Here is an 18,194-nt window from a genome sequence, read left to right as displayed (position 1 = left end):
TTAAAACTCATCTGTCCCTCTGTAAGCTTGGATCCGAAAAATGTGTAATGTAACTTACATTCACGTTATTATATAACACAAGTTAATGCCCATGCATGCAATTATAACGTGCATGTAGTCTTTTAAAATGGTGATTGGTTCCATAACTAGAAATCCAGGTTATACAGCACACAACAACATAGTTCCCATTAGGTTGTACATATAGCTCTATAGAAATGCCACAAAGCACAGCCTACATAAAGAAAAACAAATACATTCCAACCTGAAGACTCATCTGTCCCTCTGTAAGCTTGGACACGGGACGTCTGGACACATGCAGCAACTTTCTCCTGCCTCTGCAAAAACAATGGAGGAGCGCCACCCTCTGGTGAAACTGTAGATCCCGGAAGTAAAGGGTCTGTTTGCTAATACAGACAAGCTAGCTTAGCCGTATCCTCCACTATCAGTTAGCGAGATAAGTTCAATGTTATCACTTTGCAGGTGGTCGTCTCTACTATGGGACTGCTGTCAAACGACACGGTAAGAAATAAAACATAGCTTAACACAGGTTATAGAGGAAAACACACTGAACGTTGGCGCAAGCTACAACGATTCTGTCTGAGTTGCAGGTTATCTTGTAGTCTAGCGTTAGCTTCATAGCTATAGCATGTAGGGTGCACCTGGGAGATATCAGTGGCCGACGTGTGGAGATAACTCATCGGTTTTAGGTATTTAATGCACACATAAGTCGTGTTGTCGCAGACGGTTTGATATCGTAGCCAAACTTTTAAAAGTGGAGCTTGTTGGCCGACTTTGCAACGACTTCACAAGTGTAGACCTGAAGTTGTCCAGCAAACGCTCCTCTGGCTCGACGCCTCCCGCAGCTAGTGGAGACGTGTTTCCAACCAGGCCACACCAGAGCAGGGGTAGATCAGAACTCTGCCCTCCCACTTTGTGTCTGGGCAGAACGAACCCTGAGTGAAGTAAAGAGGAGCTCACCAGCCTGCTGCCACCGTCACCCTGTCCAGTGATCACAGTGTGTCCACTGTGACCAGACAGACCGCTCACCTGGACCCTCTATTTGTCACATCTGTTCTCTATCGTCTTTCAATGGGGAATGTGACTCTGTGTATATTCCCACTGATTCCCACTGTATAGTAACATATTACAGAACTTCACTTTACAATGGAAATTCAAGACATTTTAAAGTCATCAGTAAATCGAGTGCCTCATATTTCATTCTTCATCATTTCAAGATACCATGAATATATGTGGTTAGAGATTAGTCCCAGGTCTAGATCAACAACAAGGAATTAAATAACAGTTTCACAAATTGTGTTTGAAACAGTCTTTAGCTTCTCTGGTTAAATTTAATCCAGGTTTGATAAATCAAGGAGTGGTGATTTTATTTTTTTCATCTGGGCCTGGTTTGATGTGGTCAGGTCTTTTTTGCTTTCTCAAATAAAGGTTCAGGAATCTGACAGTGATTAAGGCTTTCATTGTTACTTTATTAATTAAACAGCTTTCAATTGTAAAAGAATTACATACAAATAAATTGTGTTAAAATTAAATACTGCAATTATTATTAATGGATCAACCATTAATGAGTCTGGATGTTGATTCAAAGCTTTACATGGTTCTATAGGCTTTAAAAGGAATGAGAGATTGTATTGTTTTAATGTCATTCATATCTCTTAATATGTTTGTTCTGTGTTATATAGCATTATTATTATTATTACTACCCATAACTATGCCCTTAACTGTTAATCAGAAGCTAATTTCAATATTGTTTATCTGCTTGTATACACTTCATGTTCTCCTTGTCTCTTTATAGGTGCTGAGAAACAGAAAGACGAGAGTTGCCAACAGCCCAAGACCCCAGCTTTGACCTCAAGTGGGTGCAGTTAATCACACCATGTTGGTGACTACGTATCTGGCCATCATTTTCCTGCTTGCCCTCTGTGTTGGCCTCGAGCTCACTGCACGCCGCCTCACCCCACCTCAGTCTACTCCAACTGCGCTTGCCAACCCAGCCTTCCGTCGCTTCCAGAGTATATTCCTCCGTGCATACCTTTTGGCTTTGTGGGCAGACTGGCTCCAGGGTCCTTACCTCTACAAACTTTACCGTCACTACAGCTTCCTGGAATCCCAAATAGCCATCTTATATGTGTGTGGCCTGGCTTCCTGTGTTCTGTTTGCCCCTGTTTCAGGCTGGCTCCCTCAAGCCTTGGGCCGTAGACGGACATGTCTTCTCTTCTGCCTGTCCTACTCAGCGTGTTGTCTCACCAAGCTTTCCAGAGATTACTTTGTTTTGATTGTGGGCCGTGTCCTGGGGGGTCTGTCCACGTCCCTGCTTGCCACCACATTTGAAGCCTGGTACGTGCACCAACATGTAGAAGTTCATGACTTTCCAAAGGAGTGGATCCCCAGCACCTTCGCTAAAGCAGCTACCTGGAACCACGGACTCGCTGTTGGAGCGGGGCTGGTAGCTAACTTGCTGGCTGAGTGGCTGCATCTGGGGCCGGTGGCTCCCTTTCTCCTGGCTGTTCCCTGCCTGGTGTGCTGCGGCTGGGTGGTGCTAACAGACTGGGGCAAGGAAGAGACTGAAAGAGGCCCTGAAGGGGACAAACAGACACTGCTTGGCAATTCAATTGGAGGTGTGACACATTTGTCTGCAAAGGCCCGGTTCTCACGCAGCTGCCATGAGGGGCTGCGCTGCCTACTTTCAGACAGGAGAGTTATTCTCTTGGGTGGAGTGCAGGCTCTGTTTGAAAGTGTCCTCTACATCTTTGTTTTCCTGTGGACTCCAGTACTGGACCCTCATGGGCCCCCTTTAGGAATAGTTTTCTCTTGTCTGATGGCTGCCAGTATGGCTGGCTCCTTGCTGTACCGCCTAGCAACCTCCACTCGTTACCGTCTACAGCCTGGCCATGTGCTCTGTCTGGCTGTGCTGATGGCTTTCTTCTCTCTATTCATGCTGACCTTTTCCACCGCTGCAGGCCAGCCTAGACCCCATGAATCGTTCCTGGCCTTCCTGCTGCTGGAGTTGGCCTGTGGGCTCTATTTCCCAGCATTCAGTTTTCTCCAGGGCAGGGTTATCCCAGAGGAGAAGCGGGCTGGTGTGCTGGCCTGGTTCCGGGTGCCTCTGCACCTGCTGGCCTGCCTCGGGTTGCTGGCCCTCCATGGAGAGGTATCGGGAACAGGTGGAGGGGAGGCTGGCAGCGGCACCAGACACATGTTTGGGGGCTGTGCCGTCATGATGCTGGCAGCTTTGATGGCGGTCGTTAGTCTGTTCACTCTGGGCAGAAATGACACAGATCTTAAACTGGAGGAAACCAGAGAGGAGGGTGAGATGTACTGAGGAGATGAACTACGTACATATGTGCTTTCGAAAGAGTTATACCAGTTTTGTGAAACTGAAAGTATAAAGCTAATTTGTATGAACAGATTCTACATCTACATCTTGCCAAATGTTTCAGTGAAGAAAATCAAAGGTCAAAGGTGGTGTTTGGAGGGATTAGATTTAAATTATATTTTCCTTTTTATATGTTTATTTTTGCTTTTTGGGAAAGACTTTTAATAGTTCTGTCTGTTTAGGGATGTTTGTTGAAAATGGCCATTTCAGTCTTCCTTTTTTAAGTTATGTCTCTTATCATTCCAATAATTATTTCATATAACATGCAGTTGACTCAATGTGTCCACCACAGGATCCGGTATAATGAATTTCACCTGCTATTGGGGATTACTCATTCTGCAGTTTTATCAAATGGAAAGACATTCATTTACAGTGAGCAAAAGAAACATCCAAACAAATAATTTCATGAATGTCATGAATGTCATCTGAATGTCAGTTTGTACATTACTTCCTGCACAGTACTTTGGTTTCTGAATGTTTGTTTTAAGCCAGATTTACTCTACTGGCACCGGCATATTTTCTTGGTGTCTCTGTTCATTGCAGTTTTAAATAAAAGAATTAATATTATACATGATTTATTTATTGGAATTGCTATTCTGTGGCAAATTAAAGTTTTATTATGTTAACTTGTATGCTGTTGTTTCGAGTAGGGACCTCAAATCATACGAATTGGTCCAACATTAGATAGTCAGATATTTTAAATTACCATATTTTAAATGGGAAATGTTCTCACATAGTCTTTTGATTGAATTCACAATTAACAGAACCTCTTTGGACTGAGGTCTCAGTGTCCTTATTTAAAAAATACAATATGGCTTAATTCATTTGAAAGATACCAGCTGGTAATTGCTTACATTTACTTTCTCAGGTAATTTGAAAGCAAGTTGACTATTTAAATTCATAGCAGAAATTGTGTTATTACTGAATAAAGACAGTTATTTTAGCTCCTGCGATTGCCCCATATGCTTTCTGTAGAGCATATTTCCGGATTTTTCTGGACTTTTCTCCTCACAAGGCATGCAGGCATCCATTCTCCCCGTTTTTCATGGTGCTGTGGTACAGTCCCAGCTTTTTTCTATGGAGTTGCGTCACTTGGATGCTGCTAGAACATCCCTCTGTGGGTGAGGGAGGGGGCGTCTGCACAAGTCTGAACTGCGTTGTTGTGGGATTACATCACTGTATCGTCACAGGGATTTTAGTCCGAGCAGGGAGGAAGCGCATTATCAACGAGGTGCTTTCTCACAGCTGTCAGTCCTCAGACACCAGAGCCCCATTGACTGGTTGACAAACAGAAGAAGGAAACATACTGCAGAAGGACAGACAGGCATCATGACACAGGGCAAGGTACGTGTTTGCTGTAATGCATCATTCACTTATTTTTTCCATCCTCATCTGCTGTGACGTACATTAAAACAGTTTTTTAAATTTCTGCATGTGTCCTAGATTATTATGGTCAGTTCATATGCATCCAGATGCTTCACCTCTTTAGTCTCACTGACCAAACTTCAATGTTTGATGCAATGCAGACTGTTCAGCAGTCAACACCACCAGTGTTAGTCTTTTTATCGAATGTGGTTCTGTGACCTGCATCATAGTGGTGGGCCTATCGCCACAAACAGCAGGACTGAATGACCCATAGAGCAGCTAGTTCATTGCATCTTAATCAAATTCAATTATTTTTCATTCATTCAGGCTCATGTGATATATTTGGGTTCACTAATGAAAAGTCTGATGCGTCACTGGTTGTTCTGCCGTGTTGGTCACCATGACGACCAGTTTCTGGCAGTATTTACATTTAAATAAATAATGATGACAATGATCTGATCCCTTATCCCTTAACAAAGAAATGCAATCGAGGCTTGACAGTTTAACTCTGAACTTAAAAATAACTACAAATAAAAAGAAAACACCCATATTGATTTTGAATTAAGATTTTTTTAACATATAATTTAAACATAAATGCACTTATTTTCTGCATTGTTTGTAATGTAAAACTTTTCTTATCACCAAACATAAACAAAACCAAATTAATTAAAACTAAACTATGAAAGGCTCATATTGGCTGTTTTTTTATTGGCCAACCTATTAATCAGTTGGGCTCTTTTTTTTAATGGTCCTGAATATTATGAATTACACATTACTCTAGATAAAGTATATGCAACAATAGTAAGATGTGAGACATTTTCAGGTTAAATCAGCAAGTAGCTTTTCTTTCCCTCAAATATTCATTCACTCTCAGCTAAAAATGAGCAACAGAATGTGAATCAACAAATAATCATTTGTGCATCTTTTGTACCATCAGTTGTTACTTGCAAACAAAACCACCAATGGCTCCACCGGTGGAGAGGCCTTGGTGGCACCAGCTCCTCCCAGCTACGACGAAGCCACTGCAGGTATGACAAGCCTGACGTTTTTCTGTCATTATTTTTAGATTTGATTTCATGTTTATGGATGGTGCTGTAATGATGGTAGTACATATGTATTGTAACTCTTAAACAACAAACAGTTTCAGATAAGTGTTTCTTTTTTCTTCAGGCACCAGTGCTCCATGCTACAGTGATGCAGAGATGCTCACAGAGTTCACTTGGGATGACCGCAACATCAGGAGGGTCTTCATCCGAAAGGTATAAAAAGCTTAATCTTTATTAGTTCTGCTCTAAATGCGTGTAAATGGTAAATGGTCTGTATTTATATAGAGCTTCTCTAGTTTTGATGACCAGTGCTTTACAGTACAGGTTATTGCCATTCACACACACATACAGTGCATCTATGTGCAGCACTTTCTCTACGAGGGGCAATCTGTAGTTCAGTACCTTGCTAATGGACTCCACCAGCATGCAGATGGGGAAGACTAGGATCGAACCCCAGACCGTTAGAAGACAACCGCTCTTCAGCCACAGCTGCCCTGCATGTATCTATGTAATTGTTTTAACACTGGAACTTGCCTCCTTTCAGGTCTATGCCATCTTGATGATCCAACTTTTGGTCACTTTTGCTATTGTGGCTATTTTCACATTCTGGTGAGGCTTTTTTTCAATTTTGACTTGATTTCATGTTTATTGAATAATATATGGAACAAGAAATCACTGGGTGTTGTGCTCACTTAAGAATACCCTACTTTTAGTGACCCTGTGAAGGAATACATCCAAACCAACCCTGGGTGGTACTGGGCCTCTTAGTGAGTAACACGTTTGATCAGTCTCAAGTCAGTAATATACTCACTTATGTCTAACAACATATAATATTTCAATATTTCTGTTGTTTAACAGCGCCGTGTTCTTTGTCACATATCTGACCCTGTCTTGCTGCTCTACACCGAGGTAAGTGAAAAGTTCCCAAACCTCAGTGCACATCACCAAAAGCTAATGAATAAAATTGAGGGGGGGGGACAACAAAAATATTGAATATGTCTTTCCTCACTCCTACAGGAGACAGTTTCCATGGAATCTGATTCTGCTGGCCATCTTTGTAAGTACTAGGCTGTTGTGTTGTCATTGTACAGTTTCATGAATAGACGTTTTCAATGTTTTCAAATCAAAACTATACACTGGGGTTTAGAATAGCAAACAGTAAATTCATACATTACCAGTTTGTTTGTTTGTCACTTAATTATTTTGGGAAAGCTACTAAACCCATTCCACCAAAGTTAGTGGGGCCTGAGTCTGGAAGTAACCCATTCAATTTTGATGTGGATTTTGATTAAAATACATTTCTTTCGTATTTTCAGCCTTTTTGTCAATTTCTCAGGGAAAAATGCACAGATCTTGATTTTTTTTACCTTCTACCTTGGTTTGGATCCAACTACATATTTCCAGATTTCTCAAAATTATTTGTTCCACGGATGATTATTGGTGTTAATTTATAACACTACTTCTACTTTACTTTGTGTTTCTATATAATACTGTGTTTAGTTTATTTCTCTTCAGCAGATGCACAAGCAACATACATGGTCCATTGTTTTCCATGTCCCCTGTTAGGGACTATGTTAGATGACAAATAAATCATTGAGGTTATCATACTTTTCTTTTTCATTTCAACTATAAGATCTAGATAATATTTCATAATTTGCAGGATTGTTTGGCCTTGGCTGAGGTATGCACTCTACTGAGTGTCATTCTAATTTGTAGTATTTGTTTATGTGTAACCTTCTCTCCACACATGAATGGAAGTTGACAGTTAAAATTATCTGAAACCAATGAATAAAAAAAACTTTGTGAAAGTGAATCCTGTCCATTCATGACTTGAGTGAAGTGAGACTTTCCCTGTCATCTGTTACAGACCCTCTCACTCTCCTACATGACTGGGATGTTGTCCAGGTATGCTTCATGTTTTCTCACTGCTTTATGTGATTTATCTTCACACTCTCTTACTGGTCAGAGCTGTAGACATTTTATATCATAAATATCTTGAAACGTTTCCAGTTTGTTCATCATTCTTTTGTTCATTTTAATAGTTTCTATAATACCAAGTCAGTGGTGATGTGTCTGGGCATCACAGCAGCTGTTTGTCTCCTGGTCACAGTCTTCAGCTTCCAAACTAAGGTGAGAAAAAATCATATTCATCTTTGCTATATTCCTATATTTTTATGTGATATACAGTTTGCTTGATTGGCAGTGGAAATCATTTGTGTGTGTCAGTTTTTTTTTACACTATTGGATAAACTTTGGTTTGATATCTTGTGCTTTCTCCATCCAGTTTGATGTGACCTCCTACCAAGGTGTGCTCTTTGTCTTCTGCATGGTCATGTTCATCTCTGGCATTGTGCTGGCACTCGTCCTTCCTTTCCAATATGTAAGTATGAAAACAGTCAAATATTTGACGACAGTTTAAACTCAAAGAGCTTCTACTAAATAGTGGAAACACATCTAACAAAGTCATCATTCTCGTTTAGGTACCATGGTTGGATGCCATATACGCTGTCCTGGGAGCCATACTGTTTACCATGGTAAGAGTGCTGACACTCAGACATTATTGATGACAAATATAATTTATTGCAGACTGTCACAATCAGAAGCAAACAAACACACGTCTTTCTTCCTCTTTTATCTTCTGCAACAGTTTTTGGCATTTGACACCCAGCTCCTCATGGGAAACAAGAGGTATTCGATGAGTCCAGAAGAGTATGTCTTCGCCACTCTCAACATCTACCTGGATATCATTTATATCTTTTCCTTCTTCCTCCAAATCTTTGGAACCAAACAAGAGTAAACCATCACCCTACCCGTCTGACCTTCACATGAGGGAACACCAGTATGGAGATACAGGCAGATGGGATGAGTCATTTTAAATTTCAGTCATTGGTGACAAAGATTCCAACACAGCTTTACCGAGCACAACTGAGATGTTAATAACCTCGCTCTCTAGCATGTTTGGGAACCCTTACCACATTATAGGGTAGGTTTGCCAGCTTTACAACCCAGAAATTCATGATGTAGCTCCATTTGACGTAGATACAACATTCCGTGTGTCCATATGAAGCTGTAGGGGTGTCCTATTTCCATGCTTGCTGTAGTATCACAAATCTCCTGCAAACAATAGATGTCAAGGCTGTTTAGGGGGTATTTGTCTATAATATATTATGCATGACTCTAACTATGCCAAGTACAGTAACCTCATCATTTCTGTTGGTGTTTATTTAGTTGCTGAAAGCACAAAAGTGAATTTAAAAAAGACTTTAAAATGTTTCCTGTGTTTTCAGTTACCTGTTCTTAGCATTTTGAGGATAGTTGACATGTTTTCTGGCTTTTGAAAGACAATCATGAATTAAATTAGTTATTTATTGGATTTGGGATGTTGCTGCTCGTTCCTACCTTCATCAATATGTTGATTTTTGCTTCTATTAACTCTGAAGCTGTCATTCACATTGTTGCTGTGTTTATTTTTTGTGGAAAGTGTGTTTTTAAATCAGAAATCTTTAAATCTGAATATTTAATTTCAACAGACCTTGATTTTTGGTATTATAGTCTCTGCTCCTAGTATTATTTAAAGCAGAAAAGTTAATCTGCAGTGGCAACACGCAATAATTTAACATAAAAATGAAAGTGCCATACATGGATGGGTTTACTTTTGACAAGGCCTGCATTTGTGAAGGGGCTTGATTCTGTATTTCATGACAATTGAAGTTTATTTTTTTAAAAGAGAATGATATATTTCTGAGAGTTTGTGATCAATGTTGAATGGTTTGAAGCTTGGAATGAATTTATAAGTTTTCTGAAGTCATCATGGATTACATTGTCTTGATGATATTGATGCAGTAGTTGCATATTGTTCTTTTAAGAACATTTCACTGTAGTAGTGGTGTTACTGTATGCATTTATTAAAGGGTGAATGTGTGTCAATATGCTTACTGCTTCATTCTGATTCAATATATTATCTAATATCTACATCTGCACTAGCTTCACATTTGGCAATTTTCAGCAGAGAAACACATGAGCTTAATTTCATTGTATATTTTGACAGTAAACATTTCAGCGTTGTGGTGGTCTCTCACTTAAGGTGTCTCTTAATATTCAGAATAATCTCCTGAGTGATAAATTCACTTGCTAGATCACTTATGTAGTAAAACATAATGCAGTTCCTGCAGTTTTGTGTCAATAGCTCTATATTTTAAGTATTTACCTTAAACTAGTTGAAATAATAATACTAAGCCCAGTTTTTTATCATAATAATATATGTTTGTCTAAACTATCTATTTAAAGTTTTTAATCTGGTCGTTTAGTTTGCACAAATTAGTAGGTAGACACAACAAGGTCATATAGTGTTGGTGACATATAATAATGTCCCAACGAAGCAGAGAAGGACTCGAATAAACAACAAGAAAAGATTAAAACTCTAGTGTGGATTTGAAATATCTATAATTCATATATTGCAGGGCTGTACGGACGGTGAGCAACGTGCAAAGGTGCATGCAAGGAGAGCAATGGTGCAAACATGTCCGCCCATGTTGGACTTTCCTCAGTGCATAGTATGCATGTTCTGGTTTATTTACCATATATATGTATGTATATATATACATATACAAACACCCGGTCATTTATCCAGAGCATGATTAAGCTTACATGAAGTCAATTAGCACAAGTCCATCATTAAAAGCAAAATGTAAATTATAATGTACCTGCAGCTCCTCATGCATCCTGTAATATACACACTACGATACCACCATATGACAAACACAACTTTAACTACTTTCAAACTACCCAGGAGAAAACAAAAACATGTGGCCTGCGGATCACATTAAAATACGTGGTAACTGTGTGAGTTGGCGCCACGTTTGAATTCAAAATACTAAATCTGATCAGACAGGAGGGTTTATTCCTCCACACGTGATTGAGCAACAGACACACATTAAAGTGTTACAGGGAGTCAGCCAAAGGAATGATAGACACAGACTGTGGCGCGTGTGTCGGATGGATCTCGGTGTGTTCAGAGGTCAGACGTCACTTTAAATGCTCTTCTCCAGTCTGCAGTCGACCAATGAGAGCGCGTCGCACTCGCATTCGCAACGCGCCGCGGTCCAATCACAGTGCGCGACGGTGATACGTCCGGTTCAGCCATGTTGTGGTTTTGAATGAGGAAGAAGCGGGAGATGTTTTTCTTCAACGAGTGAATATGCGATTTAAAGTCACGCTGCGGTTCTATCAGTGAGCGAGGGTGCGACTCAACATGGTAGCCGTTTGTCCGAACGCGTCGGTTGCGACTTATCGCATTCCCGCGGGACTCTAAACACACTTCCACAAATTAGCCGCGCAGCTAACGGCGTCGGCTAGCAGAGGGGGTTAGCATAGCGTGCTAGCAAGGCAACTCGCGAATTCTCTGCTAACTAGCGAACGGTTAGCTCGCGTCTCGTGGAAGTGAAATGATATTTGTGACGACTGTTCGCGCCTCGAGCAGCCTCCGCTAACACACTTCAGCCGAATGAAGTGTATTAGCGGGATTTGCTTTGCCTATATTGACAGGTAGACTGAAAGCAGCCATAGCGATTTATACTCAAACCAGCGGCGCTGTCTGTAAAACTTTTGAGCCATGTTGAATAAAATCTACGGATGGATAGAAACGAGCTTTGCAAATCTTCGCAACGGTGTCCCGGCAGAGGAGCACTCGGATGCTCACCGGCCGCCGGGGGACAGTCCGGTGAGGAGGAAAAGACCGATTGAATGGTACGAGCTTTAACAACGCTGCTCCTCTGTGTGTGACTGACCATGAGCTGGTTCTGTTCGTCGCTCCGCTGGTCATCGGTGTTATTGTAAATTTTATTGGAGAAAAGCATAATTTCAGTCTGTCGAATGGAAGTTTTTAACTCTATTTGTTTTCCCTCAAGTTTGGATGATGGACATAATATCGACCAAGATGGCTTGATCGTAAAGAAATCACGAATGGGTAAATGCAAAACCAAGCATTCTGTAATTGAGTAAACGTTAAGGTGTTTTTTCAAATCCTTGTTGTTCTACTTTTAAATCTATCTAGGAGATATTATTGACTCAGTGAAGACTGCAGCTGAAGGTGTGAAGAGTCATAGTTCCAATGTGGCTGCGTGGATGAAGATCACTGTTAGCCCTACTTTAAGAAATATGCTGCCTGCCTCCCCTGGACCTCCACCTGGAGAACCGCAGCCCTCAACATCAGCAGCAGCAGCCTGGGCAGGGAGGCCGGTGAGGAATCAACTTTATTCTAAAATGTATCACAATATTGTTGTCTTTATTTTAACATGTTTGTATGTTTTATGCAAAGATTGCTGAAAGGAACTCTTTGGATGAAACGTTTGCTGCTCCCTCAACAACATTGGAGTGGAAAACAACCAAATCAGGCAAGGCTTATCACTTCAAGCGTACAAACTTGATAAGGCTTATCAAGGTTGATAAGGTTTGTTTGAACTCTTGAAGAGAAATTAATACTGTACTTTTTCTTCCCCTTAAAACTGTAGAATGGTTGCGTAATGAGAAGTCTGTTATGGGATCAAAACTCTGCAGGCGACAAGTGTGCATGAGTCCTATACATCGTGAGGTGCCAAAAACAAATGGTCATTCAGTCAACTTGCCACCCTTTGTCACCCCGAAACTACAACCGTCTCCACGATTAGGCAGACCCCTAAACCTCCGACCGTTTGGAACACCAAGGTATTTCTTACATTTTTGTTTTTGCTGCTACTTTCCTGTTTGACAAGCTGTCTTTTACTGTACGATTTATCAGAAAACTTGTCAGTTGATTGGCAAACTCTCATTTTGTGTCTGCAGTCTCTGTACGGGAATGGGCACTGCAAGCAGCTCCTGCACCAGCATGTATGAGAAGACTTTTCCCATCAAAGTGATGCAGAGTCCAACCCACAGCACCTCATCTGGCCGCATAGACAGAGCCAAGCCCCGCTGCACGGCACAGGAGGTCAGGCATCAAGTCAATGAGGCAACATGTGATTTCTTCTCATTCAGCGGTTGTGTTTCTTTGTAGATTTCATGGTTCTCCTCTGTGTTTGTCCAGTCTGTGCATGAAGAGGAGAAGGAGGTCTACAGGCAGCTTCTGACTATGGTGTCCGGTGGTCAGTCATCTTTTCTTCAAAATGGCAGCTCACATGCCATTATGAGGTCACACAGAGATTTGTACGTACCCAAACAAATACAGGATACAATAACATTGCCAGATTCAAACTGTATAAATACAGCATGCAAATAACTAAAACTGCAAAAATTTACCCTTTGTGGTAGTTGCTCATTTAGGGTCTACCCTGGTCAGATAAAACATGTTTTTACTTGCATAGCTTTGCATCAGAAAGTGTTGCATAGCAACAATCAAAGTTCCTACCCTTGAACAAAATGATTGTCAGTACTGTATCCACATGGTGTCTGCTCTCTCATCTGCTTACCCCTGTCTTCCTCTCATCAGCACCAGCTTCCTGACCACCAGCCGCAGACTGTTACAGCTCTCCTCCCCTATTGGATCAGCAGCGGGAGAAACTTCAGAGGGAACCAGCAGCCCACCCAGCCCAAGAAGGATGTCAAGCCAGAGCTCAAGCAACCTCCCCAGCCCAGTGGGGACCTCGAGCAGAGCAGGGATCCAGATGTGGTCACTGGACACTGACATCAGCTCCAGCCGAGCAGCTACACTCACGTCAGCTTCCTCCCCATCTGCTCTGCAGGATAACTCCTCTCAGGACACACAGTCATCAGGTAAGATAATTGAGTTTAAACCTCATATAGAGTTTATGAAAAGGGAACATCATAACAGAGTTTTTCCCGCATAGAGAATCACGTCCGTCATTCATTCCGCCTCCCGATAAAATTCTAGTACAGTGGAAACTACTTGTAATGATCATAATTGTCCACGGCCAAATTCATCACTTTAAGCAGAGCTGGCTGTTTGATAGTCCCACAGGCTGCTCACTTCTCTCTCTCTCAGTACCACCTCGCCTAATTTTCAGCAAGTAAAAACGAAGCATAAGTGAATTGAACGTTTGCTTGTTTTTGTGTTTGTTTGAGTTGTAACATCCTCGTCTTCTCTTGTAGCTCAGGATGGCGACTCTGTAATTATTATCAATGAGCAAAAGGGTAAAATGCAAAACAGCTCAAGGTTAGTATTGGTAATTTACTTTTACTTTAATTCACTGTGGTTAATAATAATGTAATGTGTAATAAATGTAATGCAAGCTTGGTCAAAGACATATACATCTGAATTAATAATGTGGAATGATTTATATGAAAACAGCTTGTAGGTGGGGTGCAGTTAACTCAATGTGTTTTTACTCATAACATATTGATCTGTCTTTACAGTGTGCCATGTTTCCAAGCTGAGTTATGGATCAAAGAATTGTAAGTCCACAAAAAATGCATTTAATCATTGATTAAGTCATTGATTCATCGTTTACTGATCTTGTAGTGAAAAGAACCACAAGTTGAACACCTTTTTTTTGTCTCTGTAGAACTAGTATGTACGACTCTCGGGCGAGAGAAAGGCGGAGACAGATAGAAGAGCAGGAGGCCCTGGCTGCTCAGCTGCTGCGACAGGTGACTCTTCATCACTGAATCTCTCTTTCAGGTTCACCTGCATCATAACATTGTTTTTTGACCACCTGTTACCCCCATTAAGCTGTGTCATGTTGTTACTGGTTCCCAGCGCTTGATGGAGGAGGGGCAACGCAGCCCCGATGTGGAGGTTCATATTCGAGTTCCTTTGGAAAAGGAGGTTCCTTTGACTGCTGTGATAGAACAGCCAAAGCCCTTGAAAGAGGAACCAGAATTCCCTGAACTTACAGAGGTATAAATATTGTATCTTTTATGTATTTGACTTTATTCCGATGCTTCACCCAAATAGACTTGCTCTCACTTAGAAGATGAGTGTTTTTGAATGTTTTTTCTGCTTTTAAAAAGTATAAAACAATAAAATGAAAGTTTAAAACTTTTAAGTAATTATTTCCTGTGATTTCTTACATGTGTTGTGTGTTTATGTTAAGGAAATGGAGGCTGAGGTGAACAGAGTGCTAAGAGCAAGTAGCCTTCAAGAAGTCCTAAGTGAAGGTTTTGGTCTGAAGCTGACACGCAAAGATCTGCACACCCTAAGCAACCTCAACTGGCTAAACGATGAAGTGAGTACACATAATAATACTCAACAAATAATAATCAAGATGGACAGACGGATACCTTGTTTGTTGTGCATACATTATGGTATTACAAAATAGGGCTGCAAGATGTATCGGAAATCTAGCTCAAGGTCTGCATGTAAATACATTTGGCCACTCAGATGGAGCACTGCTGCCCGAGATGATTTATTTATCGCAGGTCAAACCGTCATCACGATATTAAACACCGCTATCGCATGTTTTCCTAATATCTTGCAGCCCTAATAAAACAGCTTGGCTATGTTTTTTTGGTGCATGTAATATTTGTTGATTAATTGTGTCATGCTCGTCCAGCTCATTGAAACTCTCCTTTAATCTCTCAGGTGATCAACTTTTACATGAACCTGCTGGTCGAGCGCAGCAAGAACCCAAAACTCCCGTCAGTGAATACGTTCAACACCTTTTTCTATCCAAAGCTGTGCAGGAGTGGCTACTCTGCTGTCCGTCGGTGGACAAAAAAGACAGACATCTTTTCTAAAGACATCCTGTTGGTTCCTGTCCACTTGGGGGTGCACTGGTGCCTCTCTGTAAGTCTTAATGACCATAATTATGAATGCGGAAGAAAGTTTTAATTTTATTTCTCTTTTGTTAATTGTTTCTTCATCTTTTTCTCTCAGGTGGTGGATTTCAGGAAAAAGGCCATCATGTACTTTGATTCAATGGGAAGGAACAATGATAAAGCATGCAGGATATTGTTGTAAGTGTCTGCATCAGATTTGTTTTTTCAAGGAGCTATATGAGGAGAGTTAATTGAAACATCTGCAAAAATATATTATTTATGTGCCATTGAGTTTCAGCATTGAAATTTCTTTTTTGTTTCTGCAGCGACTATCTGCTGCAGGAAAGTAAGGACAAAAAGGGCAAAGAGCTGGATACCTCAGGCTGGACTCTACACAGCAAAAAGCCCAACGTAAGTCAAACACATACAGAATTTCATATAGTCCAATATCACAAATCAGCCTCAAGTTGCTGAACAGTCTGTTAAGCAACTTTGTACATATTTGAATGAGTAAATTCAGAAGAAGAACATGTCTCTGGGAGAAATAATGGGCCTTGTGTGGGGGGTGGGAGGCCTCCCTCCAGCCCTACATATGAAGGAAAAGCCTATCTGTCATCTGTTGACATACAGCCCACTTTGTTTCATTGGCACATCCATCAAGAGTCCACTATAGAAAAGAACGTATATCCCAGCATCAAACACTGCGTCTGTGGAAACGTACCATTAAATGTGTCAGTCAGTTCTTCCTGGGCTGGTTTTATTTAAAGCAGCCTGCCGTCCAGACCTACAGGTACAACTAAAAATCTTGTTCTAGTTTGTTTCTTATTATGTGAACTATTGTTTTTAATGTTTCATTATGTAATATTTATCTTTATTTCACTATCACACAAGAAAAGTGAGACATCTCATTTGAGCAAGGACAGACTTAAAAGTTATATTCTGTTTCTGTGGGGTCTTAATAATCAAAATGTTAGGCCTAAGAAGTCTAAAAAATATTTTAACATATTGCAAACTTAAATAAGAGTAATTCCGGGATATTCCTCGATATTCCTTAATATCTGTCACACATGACATAGGTCGTCTAAAAAGGCTTAAATTGAACTTGTTGAAAACTTCAGAAACTCTGATGTGTGTTTCACAAAATCTGTCAATGCTGCTGTTTGTCAAGAGCAAACTGTTTCATGACACTGGAATTTTGTTTTTAAAAAGATAAAGTATTAAATTCATCGTCTGTGTTGGTCAAGTGCTGTCACAGAAGGTTAATTTAAATATTGAACTGTGGTTTAGTAAAGGGTTTAAATGTTTAACATCTTTATTTCTTCTTCTTTCAGGAAATCCCTCAGCAGATGAACGGTAGCGACTGTGGAATGTTCACGTGCAAATATGCAGATTACATTACCAAAGACAAGCCAATCACATTCACACAGGTAATCACAAACAGCAGCAACACAGATTTATCTTGTGAAGTCATCAGGAGTGCATCCTGACCTCGGCTCACACCACCTCTCTTCTCATTCACAGAAACACATGCCCTACTTTAGAAGAAGGATGGTTTGGGAGATTGTGAACCACAAGCTGTTGTGATGTCAGGATTGGGAACCTTGTATCATCCGCTCAGGGTGTTACAAACATGAGCTGAGTTACAGTCGTGTTGTCCTGGGAAAGACTTGCACACCAGCTCATCATCGGATCAGGAAAACCAGCTCTGCCACTCTCCATCCTCTAAGGCCAATAAAGCCCTCAGCTGCTGACGGGATATTGCTGAAGCAGCCAAGCACTGCCTCCCAGTCTTATTTTCCAGTTTATTTGTATTATGGTGCACTCATGGAGCATCAGTATAGCAGCTGAAGCACTGCGTGTTTTATATTACCCAGCCAGAATCGTTTTTTTAAACCCCACACTTGTATTGAGTGACTCCATACTCTGAGCTGCAATGTTCAGTTTGATGCTGACACACAAAGTTTACATGTCATACGTGGACAGAAGATTTGTTTTTACGACAGTAATGCTACATTTTGCTGTCAGTGTTTGATACTCTTGAAATGAGCAAATATAAATTTACTTTACCACGATGATATAAATGCCCACAAAACTGAAGTTTGATGGCATCTAACCTCTTTGTATGTGGAAATGAGTTCTGCTTTGTTTTTCTCTGCAATACGAACATTACTCCCCCAAAAAAGGGTTCTCTTCATTAGTTTGATTAAAATGCACAAAGGTTTTCAAATGGGATGTTGCCTCAGAGTATGATTCAAAATGAAAACAGAATATTGACTTACTTTGCCAAGTTCAACATAATAGTCTTATTGCACATTACAGCAGCAGGGCAAACAGGATTTGCTTTCCTTCTTATTCATTAGTCTTGATACAAGATTGTAAATTAAGGTTCAAAGTCTATTTTATGTAGTTAAGTTTAACAGCAAATTTTGGGCATATTCAGTATATTTTGAACTTTGTACATACTTAAATCATATACGACCCTTGAACAGTGTAATATACTTTTTTTTATAAACCTGTTTCCTATCTATTTTTATCTAGATCCCAGTCTGTTTTAGAATTAAATTCTCATGTTTTGTGACTGTTCTTTGTGTATTACCTCAAAATGAGTTGGTTTTGATATAAAAACTGCCACATTTGATAAACATGTCTTTGCTTATTTGAAGTTTATAATCTCTTATATTATATCAAGTGCCTAGTGG

At 40.4% G+C, this 18,194-nt stretch overlaps 2 protein-coding genes across 3 annotated transcripts; both read left to right on the top strand.

Moving 5' to 3' along the window:
* Window positions 1-351: 351 nt before the first annotated feature.
* mfsd5 (major facilitator superfamily domain containing 5) lies at window positions 352-9,732 on the top strand. 2 transcript variants are annotated; one of them, XM_020095916.2, is made up of 13 exons: window positions 412-519; window positions 1,814-4,738; window positions 5,697-5,787; window positions 5,930-6,018; window positions 6,350-6,414; window positions 6,519-6,572; window positions 6,664-6,714; window positions 6,823-6,862; window positions 7,673-7,710; window positions 7,848-7,935; window positions 8,090-8,185; window positions 8,286-8,339; window positions 8,453-9,732. In XM_020095916.2, the coding sequence occupies exons 2-13, from the start codon at window positions 4,724-4,726 to the stop codon at window positions 8,600-8,602; spliced, it is 831 nt and encodes a 276-aa protein (XP_019951475.1). In that variant the 5' UTR covers window positions 412-519; window positions 1,814-4,723; the 3' UTR covers window positions 8,603-9,732. The 2 variants fall into 2 exon arrangements, with proteins under 2 accessions (XP_019951750.1, XP_019951475.1); XM_020096191.2 differs by lacking the exons at window positions 5,697-5,787; window positions 5,930-6,018; window positions 6,350-6,414; ... (6 more) ...; window positions 8,286-8,339; window positions 8,453-9,732 and having other exon boundaries at window positions 352-519; window positions 1,814-3,961.
* A 1,174-nt stretch (window positions 9,733-10,906) lies between these two features.
* senp1 (SUMO specific peptidase 1) lies at window positions 10,907-18,137 on the top strand. Its single transcript, XM_020096176.2, has 18 exons — window positions 10,907-11,550; window positions 11,712-11,770; window positions 11,858-12,042; window positions 12,122-12,197; window positions 12,315-12,507; window positions 12,625-12,769; window positions 12,866-12,984; window positions 13,268-13,551; window positions 13,888-13,951; window positions 14,152-14,190; window positions 14,301-14,385; window positions 14,495-14,635; window positions 14,832-14,963; window positions 15,320-15,523; window positions 15,614-15,693; window positions 15,822-15,906; window positions 16,827-16,922; window positions 17,017-18,137. Exons 1-18 carry the CDS (start codon window positions 11,417-11,419, stop codon window positions 17,077-17,079), a joined length of 2,184 nt encoding a protein of 727 aa, XP_019951735.2. The 5' UTR covers window positions 10,907-11,416; the 3' UTR covers window positions 17,080-18,137.
* Window positions 18,138-18,194: the final 57 nt, after the last annotated feature.

Source organism: Paralichthys olivaceus, chromosome 6 (genome assembly GCF_024713975.1).
Source record: "Paralichthys olivaceus isolate ysfri-2021 chromosome 6, ASM2471397v2, whole genome shotgun sequence".
NCBI classification, from domain to species: Eukaryota; Metazoa; Chordata; class Actinopteri; order Pleuronectiformes; family Paralichthyidae; genus Paralichthys; species Paralichthys olivaceus.
Note: the sequence above shows the minus strand (reverse complement) of the source record. Positions and strands in the feature narration are given on the sequence as shown.

Excerpts from the sequence above, each read along its gene's own strand:
- mfsd5 (XM_020096191.2), top strand. The coding sequence starts at position 1,895 with ATGTTGGTGACTACGTATCTGGCCATCATTTTCCTGCTTGCCCTCTGT.
- senp1 (XM_020096176.2), top strand. The coding sequence starts at position 11,417 with ATGTTGAATAAAATCTACGGATGGATAGAAACGAGCTTTGCAAATCTT. Across the intron at positions 11,771-11,857 it reads CGTAAAGAAATCACGAATGG|GAGATATTATTGACTCAGTG; the intron begins GTAAATGCAAAA and ends AAATCTATCTAG. Across the intron at positions 13,952-14,151 it reads AAAATGCAAAACAGCTCAAG|TGTGCCATGTTTCCAAGCTG; the intron begins GTTAGTATTGGT and ends CTGTCTTTACAG.